Genomic DNA, 15,489 nt, shown 5'->3' with positions numbered 1-15,489 from the left:
GGTAACAAGAACAGGTGTCCAGTGAGCACTATGGGTCATTACAGTGCAACCCTCCCATGAGCGACTAAAAGAAAGACGGGACAGAAGGGCCGTCACTGGGAAGTTGTAATAGGAAATTGCTTTTGGCAAGTATTTGTTTATTCCTCTAATCTTTTTTTTTTTTTTTTTTGAGCCAACACAGCGAGTCCCTTTGGAAAATAGGGCAGCTCTCCCTAATGAGTAATCTATTTCAAAGCAGTCTTGTCTGGGCATGACAGTTTACTGAGAGGCTTGAAGAACTGGTAATTACCAGTGTTACAGGGCAATTAATGCATATTACACTGCGCCACTCGTGGCGGCAACTGTCAGCTCCCCAATAAAAATGAGCACTCTTCAGCTACACGGTGACATTAATTGGGCCTTTAATGACTATGCACAGGAACCGGGCCAAATAGGAACAAAACACAGGACTCCGGCTGACTCCAGCAAAGGGCTGGAAATTGTACTAAAAATGAGATTAATTGCTGTTGGGGGGAGGAGAAGAAGAGAGGAAGAATAAAAACGGGATGAAATTACAGGGTTCTGGGAGCAGGGTCTTCTCACCGCATGGCAATTCTTAATTGTCTTCTATATTCTGTGGGTTCAGAATGGCCGGCGACAGGTCCAAGGTCTACAGCTGTTCACAGGACGCTTCCTTCACAAAAGCACGAGCCCTTTGAGTAAAAAGAGTCGAGTTATGTTTGTGTAGAGCAACAGATCCACTAGAGGAGACTTTCATTGTATATTATGAAAGAACAGAATCAGGTTAATTAATGAGGAATCAAGCACACTCCAGTCTGAAGAGCGTCTGAAGAGCTCTTGAAGTGACTCGTCAACCCATCAGCCATCATAAGCAGCCCTGTTTACCCGAGAATCCTAACCGACCCAAAGCAAAGCATTTGCATGCTGTTTTGATGTGGCATTCCTGCAGTAGCATGCACTAGTGCTGTCACGCTCACACTGTCACCGGCGATGGCTTCAAAGCCACTTTGCACGGGGGAAACAGAATGAGCAAATATTTGAATTGCAAAACCACATTATCTTCCAAAGGGATAAAACTTGAGACAACTTCCACGAGTTAAAGACCTACATTTGCATGAACACGTGAGTCGGCGGCGGTTCAAGGCAGGCGGTGGGCATAAGCACACTCAACCTAATTTAGCATATCCACATTTGTGTAATGAGATCGGACGTGTTTAGGAGTCAGGTCTCCCAGACGCTTAATGTAAGGAGAGAACCATAAAAAACATTGAGCGGACCACGTATTTATCGGAGATCCGCGGCTTGCAGACTACCTGCCACAGATATGATTATGAAGTGACATGTAATTACAGCAGTCAGACTAATGCAGAGGGAGCGTGTGAGGTATGTGTCAGCGAGTCCTAATATAAAGCCTCACAATGGAAAGGCTGTTTATTGCAAGAACTATTTTAAGCATGCATGTCTCATAGCATATAATGCAACTGCCTCTATCAATTCTGTCACTCCAGCGGGCATGAGAAAGATGACATATGATAACAAATCAAGGTGAACGGTTTTCCGTTCCAGGAAAAACTTGACTCTTGAACTTCAAGTTTGAGTCTGTGTGAAGATCCATCTTCTGGACACACAATGGTGACCCGGAGTCGTCTTTTTTTTAATAAAAAAATAAATAAAATAAAAATAATGTTATTAACTGGTATTTCTTTTTCTCGAACCGGTTTCTGCCATTGGCATCGTATGGTAACTAGGAATTACACAAGCTTTTCATATAGATTTTTGGTATAAAAGAAAAAAATAATAATTTTGACTCATAACAGTGTATTGTTGCCTATTGCTACAAATATACCCGTGCTACAGGAATGACAGTGGAATAATAATTTAAGGACTGTTTGATGAATCCGAACAAAAGCTTTGTGTTTGTGCATGTTCTGTCCATATCAGCGTGTTTATTAAGGAACGGCGTTGCGGTGACGCCCGGTGCCCTCTGAACCAGTTCCTCCCATGTAGACACACTGGAGACAGACGTGGGCAGAAACCAAACGCCCGGGTGATGGATAACTTCAGCGCACAATGACCCGAGTCAAACACGTTTGCTCTTAATCAATTAAGATGATAAGAGTGCACACCTGAAGTCCTGGCCTTTATCTGAGTGGCAAGGAAGACGCTGTAATAACTAAATACAAATGATGACAAACCACTGTAACCTCACTGTCGAATACAATTTACAGCCCCTCGTATCTCCTCCCCGTGTGCCGTTAAAAACGGTCGTTACGGACGGGCAGGACTTTTTGCTGCAGTCTCTGGACATGACCCAGGGGCTTTTTGTCCTCCTGTCTAATGCCTCGGCCGGCTTTCATTTGCTGTGATGCATGTAGGGAGGGGTTGGAGGTTGAAGTTGAGAGGAGGGCCGACAGGAAGGAACGCTTTGGGAAGATTACAGCATTTAACATGCTAAGACCTCGCAGCAGTTATTCATTCATCCCTCTGCTTCCTTTTTTGGATGGGGTCATGGGTAACTTTCCACGCAAAGCCATCGGAATAGAGCGAGAGTGACATCAAACACTGTGATTCGGTGACCCCTTTCTGTCTGAGTCTTGATTAAAATATGTTTTCTTTCTTATTCAAACTGCCATTTCACAAGCTCGGTCATATTTCAGCAAACTGCACAAACATTCTCTCAGGACATGGCAGGTTTTTTTTTTTTATTGCGTACATGACTCTTTCAGCAAATGTTTCCAATGAACATGACACGAAGTGGAGGAAAATTAACAGCTTAAAGGAACGGTTCAACCGAAAATGAGAGTTTTATCATTATTAACCATCATGTTGTTCCAAATCTGCGATATTATCATGCATGCAGTTATTCTAAAATGCAGCTGCTAGAGTTCTTGCAGGACTAGAAAACTTCACCAATTTTACCATGCAGCACTAAAAACAAGCCTTTTCACTGAAGCTGCTTTGAAGTCATAATTTATTGTGAAAGAGCTATACACAAAAACTTGAATTTAAATATTTCCTGAAATAATTCTTCCCTGGAAATCTAAAATCACAGATATACAACCTTTCGGTCACACTTCATTTTAAGGTCCGGTTCTCGCTATTAATAAACAATTAACTACAACTTTTGCCTCAAGTTACTAATTTGCTGCTTATTAATAGTTAGTAAAGTAGTTGTTAAGTTTAGGTACTGGGTAGGACTAGGGATGTAGAATATGATCATGCAGAATATGTGCTTTACAAGTACTATTAAACAGGCACTGTGTTAATAAGAGGCACGCTAATAAGCAACTAGTTAAGAGTGAGAATTGTGTCCCTATATTAAGGTGTTACCAACCTTTCTAACAAGCAGGAAGCAAATGTGTTTGGAACCAATGATGTCTAACATCTAAATATTCCAAAACACAAAATGTCAATATGGTGTGAAATGTGCATCTCAAATTTGTGTCTGTTCCTCACAAAAAGCGGACTTCAGAAAACTTGCACAAGTCATATGGACTACTGTTACGATGCCTGGAGAAGTTTGGCCATTTAATTCCTGAAGACTTTGGTTGAATGGAAAAGAGAAGCTCAAACATTTGGCATAACATCTTGGTTTGTGCTCCACAATAGAAAGGTCAGAACGACACGACAGTAAATGAAGGCAGACTTCAGTTTTGTGTAAGGATGTGGCCCAGGCCACTGTTTGTTAAGTTATTCAGAGTTATAAACTCTCCGGAGACGACTTCACTGATTAGCCAAACACTCATCACCAAATTAGGGAAGGTGTCCTGCAGATAGGTGATTTAAAGAGACATTTCTGGACGTGGAAACACAGACTGTACATGAGAGCTCTGCACAGTTGTAGTTTGGACATCTGGAGACGGTGGACATCAAAACTGCTTCTGATGGTAATAGTTTTCAAACTTGTAGAGAGGAAGTAAATGCAAGACACAGCTGCGGTCAAACTCAAGATTTAACTGCTCAACTAAACTCTTAAATCAGAAACGCCAGATGCAGTGCTGTCATTACAGGAACGGTTCAAAACAGAGTTATTAGAGTCAAATGTATACGACTTCCTTTCTTCAGAGGAACACGAGCAGCTGTTCAGCAGAATGCTCACGCTGCTCTTTTAAATACAGTGAAAGCAGAAGGTCATCAGTGGCTCTCATCTAATTATAATGCAAAAGTCACTATATTCCAGGTCTTCAAAAGAAGACCACTCATCAAAAGAGATGCAGTGCTTATAAAAGCCTCAAATTAATTAACGAGGGAAATCAAATTCAAAGTTCCCATCCTAATAGATCTCTGATTAGAGTATAACTAATATATAATCAAGGCCAGACACACTAACAATCCAGCTATATAGGATTAAAGCAATCAAAACATAAGATAAAAGGATATGATGATACTGTCTGCTGCACTGATTATAAACAGCGACTCTTTTGTGATATTTATTGTTATATATATATTTATAGCTGAGGACAAAAATCTCATCACGTTATGTTTATGTAACTTTAATGCTGTATATTGAAGCATGGCTTTTATGATGGCTGTTTTTGTTTATTATTCAATAAATAATATTTTATATACATAGTAGTACTGAGTGCTGGGAAACAGTTTGTGTGTTCGTGATGGTGATTTTTGTGACACTGTTTCGCCATTAAATGGCGACAAGAGACTGTTTTATCATTCAGCAGTAAAGACTTTTATATTGAAAAGACTGAAACAGAAGTTATTTTTACTTTTAATAACAGCTTGTAAGACACAGTTAACAAATGCAATAAGCAGTGCTGTCTTTGTAATTCACCCTTAACAGATGAAAGGATAGTACGACCAAGATATCGCTTGCATCAGTGGACATTCAAACTAGGGCTGAAACGATTCCTCGAATGACTCGAGTAACTCGATTACAAAAAATGATCGAGGCAAATTCCTCTGCCTCGAAGCCTCTTTTAATTTATTTTAAATCTCACGTCAGGTTCTTTCGCAACAATTTTTTTAATGTGACACAACGTGTTTACGTCACCCACAAAGCGGAAGGAGACACAAGCCCTGTGTCCGAAATGGCATACTGCAAGGAGTCAGCAGTGTTTTGATTTGAGGCGCGTGCAAACGTAAAGAGAACGTCGTGGCATGTGTCCTTTGCAAGATAGAGCTGGCATACCACAACTAGGGCCGTATGATTTCAGCGATGGAGAAAACGCGGAGGGAATCGCGGAATCCAGTCATAAAAACTGAATTTACAGTTTAACGCATTGCACTTTCATCAAATCACGATATGGACTAATATCTGTAAATATTAAGCCGGAACAGTCTATTTAAATATGAATCCTGCATGTTCTGCGTGTCTCTGTTAATGAATGGAGCAGAGGCACTTCTTCATTCATTAAACACACGGAAGCGTGCATGACGATCCGGTGATTTCAGCGTCTGCTGTCTCACTAAATAAGACGTGAACACATGAACAACATCTCCAGAACTGCTCTGACAGTCACTTCATGAGCATCTGACCGTTTGATTTGAGTAAAACTAACGTCACATCACATCACTGTAAAGGTACGTCAACCCGTCAAAATAAAAGTCCGGTTTAGTGTAAAAACAAGTATTTGCCAGATATGTATTACTATTGTTCAGCAGAATGTACATATACTACTACTACTACAAAAAAAAAAAAATCAAACATTTTTTTTAAGGTTAAATCACACAACATTTCTTCCATGTTTTCTTTTTACTAGTAAATCCCATTTGTTTACCAAAAAGTTAAGATTGCTTAATTTTCAATAATTAAAAGATTAATTAAATTAATGTTTTATTTTTAATGTGTAGAATACTCGATTACTAAAATATTCGATAGCTACAGCCCTAATTCAAACTAATGTTTTATTGTGAATATGGGATTATTCTGAAGAATGAATGCTGTATCAGATGCAGGTAATCACACTTGCTCGGTCCATCTCTCTCTCTCATAATAATCTACATACAGTGAGCTTTTAATGAAGTAATACAATATAGCAACTCGGCGTTCCTTCATTATTAGTTCTAAAGTGACGTTTTAGAATTAATAATGTAGGCTTGAGCTCAGCTGTCAAAATGAGATTTGAATCTGTGGTGGAAGGAAGTAGTTCTGCACAAAAGTGTTTTTAAAGACACATTTACACTCGTGCCATCGAACTGTTGTATAAATGCAATATCACGCTTGTACTTAAGCGCTACTGGCTCTTTATCAGTGGCTGTGAAAGTATCTGGCATAATCACAGCCATGCTAATATAGAGCTGGTATCAGTCTCATACTCAAATGATTCTGTATTTATACAACAGTTCAATGGCACGAGTGTAAATATATGTGTCTTTAAAAACACTGTGCAGAACTACTTCCAACACAGATTCAAATCAGTTTAACAGATGAGCTCATAAAATATCACCATTAGACTGATTTTTACAAAGAGCCTGGTATAAAAACATGTTGAAAAACAAAGCAAAATGGCCAAAAAGTTAGCTTTCAGAAACGTATTTCACTGTAGGTCTTCTTGTCAAACTTCACTTAAGTAATATACTGCTTTACTTCCACTAGCCTGAAAGTGTTTTATTTTCTCTTTTTTAAGCAGAGAGCTGGTGTCAAAATCATTCTTAACCTCAACTTGAAATGACAAATTTGTTTAATGTTTCGGGAGCAAACCTGGAAAATAAATAGATGAAATGGAGGCTTAGCGGGAGCTAAATCCCACAGCTGATGGGGACCTGAAGTGTGCGGATTACATGCGAGCGCATTAAACAATGTCCCTAAATATGCATTGAAATCCTTAAAGCATGAAAGCATCTTGTCATGTGGCATTAGCATTCAGAGGTGCGTGTCAGACGTCTCGCGCTGCACTGGCGTGTGCTGCGGTGTTAAATGTCATACGCCAACGATCGCAAATCCCAGAAAGATTTCCTGACGTCATGCTGTCGTGTCAACTTTGCTTCTTCAGCGCTCTTTACGGTTAAACTGTCACAAGAGCACAAGCTCGGGTAAAGATTCTGCTGAAAAAAGGTTAATGTAAAAAAGAAAAGGATATGGAAGAATTGAGGAAAGTGAAAGAGAGAGAGAAGCTTCTGCTAATACTTTGAAATGAGGAGAAAAATATAAATATATAAATAAGCTTCCTTTTTGCACTAAAAATCTTTTATCTTCACTGTTTGTTCACTTCACTGATTTGAACTCTATCTGCCATGTGCCTTGCGCTGCTTTATTTAACTTTATTTTTCATTTTATTATGTATTTTTTACATTCCCTTATTGTATAGTTGTTTCTTATATTTCTTATATTCTTATATTTCTTATGTTTCTTATATTTGATCTAGATTTTTAGGCTCTACTGTTAGTGTTATCTGTGTGCATCGGGGGTCTGAGAGTAACGCAATTTCGATTCTCTGTATGTATGTACTGTACATGTGGAAGAATTGACAATAAAGCAGACTTGACTTGAAAATTGTCACAAGGACTTTGACAGTAAAGAAGCATGATTTACAGTATTTTGTAAATGAAAGGATGGACCAGACATATAAGAGGTATCATGCTAAACACCAGCAATAAACAACACCGATGAAGGGCCACCTTCATCACACAGATCATAAAAAAGGCCAGAACCAGTAGCGAACGGTGCAAGAAAACATGCAATTTTTTACAGAGACAAAACAGAACAGTCAAAGCAATCGGATTTAAAACATTGAAATGAATATTTTTGTTATTTAAAAACATTGAAATGTATAAATCTTACATGTAAAACATTAAAATCTTGAATAAACGGTCTGATGCTCCGCCTTAGAAACAGCCGATCTAACTGACCAGGAAGACATTTATTAATCTGGTTCTTCAAAGAGAATGGAGGAAATCTTTCAAATTATACATGAACATGATGTGATCAAGGTATAAAGTATGTCAGACTGTTTACTCGCATGCTCTTTGAAAATATTAAATAAATGATTCAGTCTGGGGGCCTAATATTATTGGAGTCTAATGTTATTGCCAACGATTGTCAAAGCCACCAGCCATCAAAAATGTCTCCAAAAGATTTCAAGAAAATATAACACAAATGTTCGGGTCAACAATTTCCCAGAGGTCAAGCCACAGAATATATATGACAAAACTGAGAGTATTAACCCTCTCTGACCGAGGAGAGAAATGAGCCATACTGTGCTTTATATGGCCATTCATCATCTTTGTGGAGTCCTGACAGCGTTTTATCAGATCTAACCTTTAGCAGCCTCTATTACGAGCGCTAACATGCTCAGCTCTGATACAGGAGCCCCGCAGAGAAACCTTCATCTGCAAAGATGGAACTCTCATATTAAGATGCAGATTTTAATACAAAATCTGGAACGGATTTGGAATAACTTCATTAACAACATGTTAAACCATTGGACTTCAGCTGGTATTACTTAATTATTGCAATGAACTGCAGAGAAAAAACATAAAAATTGATAAAGGTAATAATACATTTGCAATGCAGTACTTCACAGTAAGCATCCAATGATGTTTGGCTTCTACGAGCAGATCTATATTGTGCTGTATGATGTGAGACATGAGACGAGTGCATGTGTGCGTCTGATCAAGAACATCAAATACTTGTCATTAATCTGCGAGGAACCACAATTTAGAATAGATAGGACAATGGCGATTGATTGCAGATACTGTGCACCACTGACAAATATCTAAATAAACAAAGATATGCATTTGCGCCTTTTATTAGCATGGTGCAAGTTATTATAGACATTTAAATGATTTCAATTTGATTTAGCCTATTTATTTAAATGCAATTATTAAAGAATCACAAAGTAACAAATAATTTTAAGGATTGTTTATTCGAGACAATAGATGGGCAAGTACTTAATTAAATCGAAATTCTAGAATATGATCCGAAATAAAGACAGAAGGAAACAGAAAGAAAGAAGTGTAAGGAAGGGCGGCTGATTTTAATATTAATAGGCGACAGGAGGTGGACTGAATTGAGTCTGTGACAGGAATGATGGATGATCTGGCCTTCATCCTTCTCCTCCTCCTCCTCATGTCAGAGTCACGTGGATATATGAACACACAGAAGAGGACGAAATGTTCGCAATAAACAGGAGAAAATGAGCAGGTCTTCAGCAGACACCCGATCGTGGCTCTCGTTTTCTACATGTATCACATATAAAGAAGAGAAAGCGGTTTCAATTCCCTGAATATTAGTAGCGGCTGCCTGATTCCTGCAGTTTATATACAGTATAATTAATTAAATTTTTCAATTCAATTCAATTTTATTTCTATAGAGATTTTTACGATACATATAGTTGCAAAGCAACTTAACAGAACATTAATGTTTCTATAATATTTAGTAGTAGCTTATCAGTGGTGACTCAGTTGATATGCATTTGGCAGAAATGTACGGGAAAAAAATGATTAAAGACGTAATTAAACAGACGATGAACACTATTAAAAGGTACAATTTGTAAGATATTTGCAGTAAAATATCCAAAAACCACTAGTTTTGTATATATATAACATAGGCTAGTGTTATATGTTTTGTCCAGCTGATTAATAACAATATCTCTAATGTTTTCAACTACCTGTAAATCATGAGAAAATCCCCATTCTAAACAGTGACACGGGGCAGTGCAGTCGCCTGTCAATGACATTAGTTAGACAAACTTTAACTTTAAAGAGATGCCGATCTCGATTGTGTTTTACTCGACAGGTGAGTTGATTTGATTCGTATCTTTACAGAAAACGTATGCTATTATAACGATCAACAAGATTAGTATTATGGGGCAGATACACGCCAAACGCGGGGCATCACGTCTCTAGACCTGCGCGAGGATGCGTCTGATCCATCGTCTAATCGCGTCTTTGCATTGACTTTGTATGTAATCTACTCGTTGTAAACCTTCCATTACTTGGGTCTAATTCAATATAATAAAATTATGACATCAAACACAACATTTATAAAACTTTACCTCATCCGTTAAATCCATGATTTATCTTTCCATCTGATTGATTGCCGTTAGCGGTTGGGTAGAAGACAACACATCCCATCATTCCACGCTCCTTCTTATCGCCATAAAACCACGCAATTGTTATTGTTTTGGTAGTGTGCCCTCTAGTGGCAGGTCCTACAACCTGTACCTTTAACAGCAATTAATATGATGCAATCAAAAGTATAGCAAGATTTGGTAGTTCTGTATGTTGTTTCAGGGTTGGCATCATCTGAGGGCCTCTGAGAATTACACAACGATATAATTGTGAAAAAGTAAACATTTTTGATCGTCCAATCTCGTAGGCTACTTATTCCCTAAGTTCTGTGGCACACTGAATTTCCTTTCCGAACACAGAATTGGAATGCAACGGATTGCAGGAGGTTTGGGGGGCGGTCAACATCGTGATGTCTGTCAGCCATTGTCTATCGGCCCAATCCTACTTCACACAAAGTGTTGAAAAACTTGAACGTGTTTTGTATCATTTTGACACTTTCATGGATCGTATATAGTGAGCATTGAGGAAATTTTTTTTAAGGCTCCAACTGAGCAAAAATATAAAATTTGTAGATTTTTAAATTTATATACTGAAATTCTGCTGCTTACAATCTAAATCAATGACATCTTTATAGAAGTGCAGCAGATACAGACATGAAATGATCTAAATATAAGTCTGTGCTCTATATCTCCAGTAATGTGTGTCAGTGAGATGAGATGTAAATGATCCGCACATATAACACAGTGATGGAGAGCTGAAGAAATCAAGGCTCCTCAGAAGATGTGAGATGTTCTGGAGGCTTGTGAAGATCATTCCTCCGCTGAGGAACAGTGAAAGTAAAGCTTCTGGAAACAAACGCTCCTCAAAAGATCCTGAGGATCAGATTTGAGACTCTAAAACATGATTGATGGAGAATCAAGTAAAGCTGAGCTGCTTCAGTCCAGGAAGAGTTCATCTGGAGATATTACTGACCTTATTCTGACCTTTACTGGATCACAATCAGACAAGATCTGACACCAGAAGCAGCAGCTGAAGCTAACATTTCTACAATTACACTAAAAGAGCTTTTACTGCATAAACAACTCTAAACTATCAAACAGACGACAGAAAACATGGAGATAAGTGTGAAAACATGTTTAACAGCAAAGACTGATCTGATCATTTAGAGGTCTTAGAAATTAATAATAGTGTAGCTTTATAGTGTAGCTTCTTTGATGCCACAACGAATTTGAGGGCGAGAGTAAATGATGACAGAATGTTCATGTTTGCGTGAACAATTTCTTTAATATAAAACTCAAACTTAAGCTCATGAAAGGACAGTGTAATGTGTGTGTTTCTCATCCGCCGTCGCTCCCAGCAGTCTCGCATGAAGAGGAGCGACAATCCAGAGTCGCATTTCATTACATGACACATTTAACCTCAGCCGCTTCTACTAAAACATACACAAGCCTTATTATGTGCTTAATATTCACTATCAGCTGAATAATTTTTAATGCAACTTATAGCCGAGTAGATGGATAACTCAATTATGCACACATCCGTCACGGAGCCTGCCAAAGCCAGCGAAGATTGATGTGAAGGGGAGGACGACGGATCTTGAGCGTCAGATCAGTGAGCAGTCTCTCTGCTTCGCTCTTTATAGGAGAAGCCTCATTACCCATGACTCCACTGACGAGAGTTTAGTGTGAGGTTAGTGTTTTGGCCACAATATTGTTTGGATGATGAATGCGGCTGCTGCGAGTTTTGGAGAGGAAATTAGTTGTGTTGTTTTTCCCTTGGTTCTCAACAATTAAAGGAGGAGGAGGAATGATTAACGGCACTTGCAAATGCTGCCATTTGGTGCAGAAGAAAAAAATGCTTGAAAATAAGCAAATCAGGAGTGGTGTCACTCTCATGCACCGTACTAATTGAAAACATGGCAGCAAAGGTCACTGGAAAGGAAATTCGCTGACCTTTTCAATATATTTCTCTCAAACTCATCTAAACAGAGGAGATGAAGTAACGTGATTGGCTGAGTGAGAGGAGATGACGGGAAGGTGGACACAAGCGATCCTTTGCTCCCAGAGCACTGCAAATGTCAAATGTAAATGTCAATTAAAAATTACAAGCAGCTCTGAAAGGTGCACTCTGAAGGGCCTGACAGTTTTTATTTTTTGACATGTCAAAGTTTATCTGACAAGGCAGCACAAAAACATGACATCATGTGACATGTCGTGTCTAAACACGCACACACGTGAAGATCATGCTGAAAATGTGATCCAGATGACTGTAATGGAGCTACTGAGCCGCAGCACATCAGATCAGATCAGATGGATAGAGTGAACTCTCATGATGGATCGTAAACAGACAAAAGGATTTTGGTCATAGAGAACCACATTCCATTCATTTCCCCCCAGAGCTTAAAGAGTATAAGTCACATTTTGTGGTTAAACATGGACCTACTATTAGAGATGGTTCTATTAGTCCACTGAATACAGTAGGTCTGTTTACATCACATTTTATTAAGTTCTCAAATATGATTGACTGAAAGTATCATGATAGAAAGTGCTCTATCTCTCACAAACAAACACAATGCTTTCACAGGAAGAGTTCCAGTGTTTGAAACACGTTAAGATCAGTGACATTTATTTATTAGAGATCGACAGATATATCAATTTACCAATATCTTTCCCAATATTTAAGCATTTTAACATAATCAGATATCGGTTTCACAAGTAAAGTATACTTACTTGATTTGCTGCGGTTAGTAAACTTTATTTAACTTAAAAGCTATTAATGCACAAATAAGATGTGGTACATAAATGCCTGATGTGTAGTTTATGCAGCTTGGCTCTAAGAAATAAAGACGAACGAGTCATGTAAGATAATCCCTCGAGTCCTATCCTAATAAAGACATAACTTTGCCTGAATTAAATCATATAAAGCCATGAATGAGCGCATGTCTGTTGTCTAAATGGAGTCACGTAGGCTAAAATAATCAATTGTTTATATATCTTTAGTTCTGTGTAAATCCATAGATAAAGTGCACTGTCAGCAGGCATTTCATAATCTAGGACGACAAAAACATTAAAAATTCAGTTGAAAAATGCACTTTTTTTTTTTTTACTATATTCCAATATTCCAGAGAATATTATTCAGTGAATTAACATCATCCAGTTAAATATTCTCTGCTCTTTATCCTATTAAACAATTTTAAACTACAGTTTTAGTAGATTTATGAGATAAGTTCAAATTACTCCTGCTCTTTATTTATTTTCTCTATTTGAAAACATTCTACATTTATGTTGTTTATTCTTAATATTAGTATTGCTGCTGATGCTTTTTATAAATAAAATGTTTTTGTTGTAATATGAAGATTAAATTTAACATGAAAGACCCTTTAAAAGATAAAGGAGGAAAAATTATGGACTTAAATATCGGTAATGAATATCGGTTATGCATATCGGCTATAAACATGCAAATAATTGGTATCAGCATTGATCATAAAAAACAAAATCAATATTGGTTAATCACAAATACCAAGTCCATCCCAAATTAAATAATAAAAAACGAATGGTGAAAACATGACTGTGAAATCTGTTGTTGTGAGATTAAATAATCAGATATATTTGAAATCCTTTTAATCTTGTAGTTGTAGTTTGTTTAATGTCTGACCTGTTGCAGTAGCTCCAGAACTGCTCATTTAGGTACGTGTGATGGCTGTGGTCGTCTCCAAATGAAGCTTTGCTCTCAATCCAGTGAACTATATGACCATCAACAGCTGCAGAAGAGCACAACACACTGTTATCTCAAGAGCAGGTTTACTACATACTAGCAGTGTTTAAGCAGAAAAAGAGAGTCAGCACAAACACTGCATTTTTAGTCTGCTTTGGTTTTTATGCAAAATGGTAGATTATTTTCATGGAAAACTGAACTGATAGGACATTTGCTTAAAAAATGTCCACTTAAACATAGTTACTGATATCAGCCAGATTACAGCTTGACACTTTGAACTGAGGAAGTTAGTGGTTTAAAATGGTCTTTTTTTTTCTAATCAGCAAGTAAATAAACAGCAGTTAGCAGCAGATGGACGAATCTCACCGATGGGCACCTCCAGAATGATGTCCGGGGTTTTGTCATAGCCTTTGGCACGGAGCTGGTTCTCGTCTGTGTGGAAAACACATTTCCTGATCTTATAAAGGTTTACTTTACAATGTGAGAAGAGTTTATTTTTGTGCAAGTGATGACTGAGACAATTTTCCATCTTCTTTTTGACCCTAAGAATTGAAAATTATGTTTTTGTCTGACTGTCATTATCGTGAAGTAAGGAACTTTCACACAAACTGCAATCCTATTACTGCATGATTTTCACCCATAAATAAATTCCCTATTTCCTTAAATTATGATGCGTATAGCAATCATATTAGATTTGTGAACAATATTTGAGAGAAATAGGCCTTTTGTGTACTTAGAAAAAGTCTTAGATCTTTGAGTTCAGCTCATAAAAAATGGGGGCAAAAACCAAAGTGTTGCATTTATAATTTTGATGAGTGTATACTGTATATGTGTGTCTGTGTATACATCCAGTGAAGGCTCATCGATGCCCTCGGTCAGTGCAACTAAAGCAAAGTCATCTGAACAGAGTAAAGACACAGATGGTGGATGAGAGCAGTGTTTGCTGGTGCTGCATAAATGTCTCTTCAGTTGCTGTGCTGATGGAGGGTGAGAGGTCTCTGTATTATATCAGTTATGGAGTGACCTTGAGTCCTGGTGAAACACCTGATTTCTCCATTAAATCACAGCGAGTGGGTCAGTCGGGCGAGAGGGGCGAGGGCTTTGTGTGGGGTCGTCTCTGTACATCACCTTTGATTAGAATTTATGAGCTATCTCAGCTGATGCAGGGCTCATTTCCAATCCATTTATCAGGCTGCATGACCCACCAGCCCGACCGCCCTCAGTCGGGCCAGAACTCGTTCATTTCACACCGCAGTCTTAACTGCCCCGCGGCGCTCCAGAAACACACAACACATAAAAACACACCAGGAACATCATGCACATATGCGTCAGGACACATCATATTAATAACATGCTGCTGTGTTCCTAAAACACTGTGGTTCTCAACCTTTTTTTCCACTGGGCCGGTGTCGCAAGGATAAGGTTGTCGATCCTGACTCGTCATCTATTCAGACGCGCCATTAGAGAGAAGTGCATCTTTATGGATTATGATTATAATGACAGAGTTTTGTCATTGAATTGTTTTATTTTGTTAAGTAGTCATTTAAAGCTTTCTATAGATATATTTATCATGCTTGTGAGGCATGCATTCACTGAGTTTCGGTTAATTTTTGTAAACACTCCTTTTCAAGAAGAGACGGCAGAAAGTGCATCATTTTTGTTTTCTTTATTTTATAAAAGCACAATGTTTTGTTGATATTGTGAGTGCACATATATAAAAGTAGATCCTTTAAAGTTATGAATGATGTATTACTCTTTATGAGTAAAAATGATGGTGTATCCACTGAAAAAAATGCAAGCGATTGCATT

At 38.0% G+C, this 15,489-nt stretch overlaps 1 protein-coding gene across 2 annotated transcripts in view; it reads right to left on the bottom strand.

Moving 5' to 3' along the window:
• Positions 1–15,489, bottom strand: part of cdin1 (CDAN1 interacting nuclease 1) — a 116,216-nt gene that overhangs the window by 35,968 nt on the left and 64,759 nt on the right. For both annotated transcript variants that reach the window (XM_059520940.1, XM_059520941.1), the window contains exons 10-11: positions 14,047–14,112; positions 13,621–13,726 (exon numbers count right to left, since the gene is read on the bottom strand). In XM_059520940.1, coding sequence (XP_059376923.1) covers positions 13,621–13,726; positions 14,047–14,112 — 172 coding nt within the window. The remainder of the gene's footprint in view (positions 1–13,620; positions 13,727–14,046; positions 14,113–15,489) is intronic.

Source organism: Carassius carassius, chromosome 32 (assembly GCF_963082965.1).
Source record: "Carassius carassius chromosome 32, fCarCar2.1, whole genome shotgun sequence".
NCBI classification, from domain to species: Eukaryota; Metazoa; Chordata; class Actinopteri; order Cypriniformes; family Cyprinidae; genus Carassius; species Carassius carassius.
The sequence above is the reverse complement of the archived record's forward strand: the minus strand, read 5'-3'. Positions and strand labels throughout refer to the sequence as shown.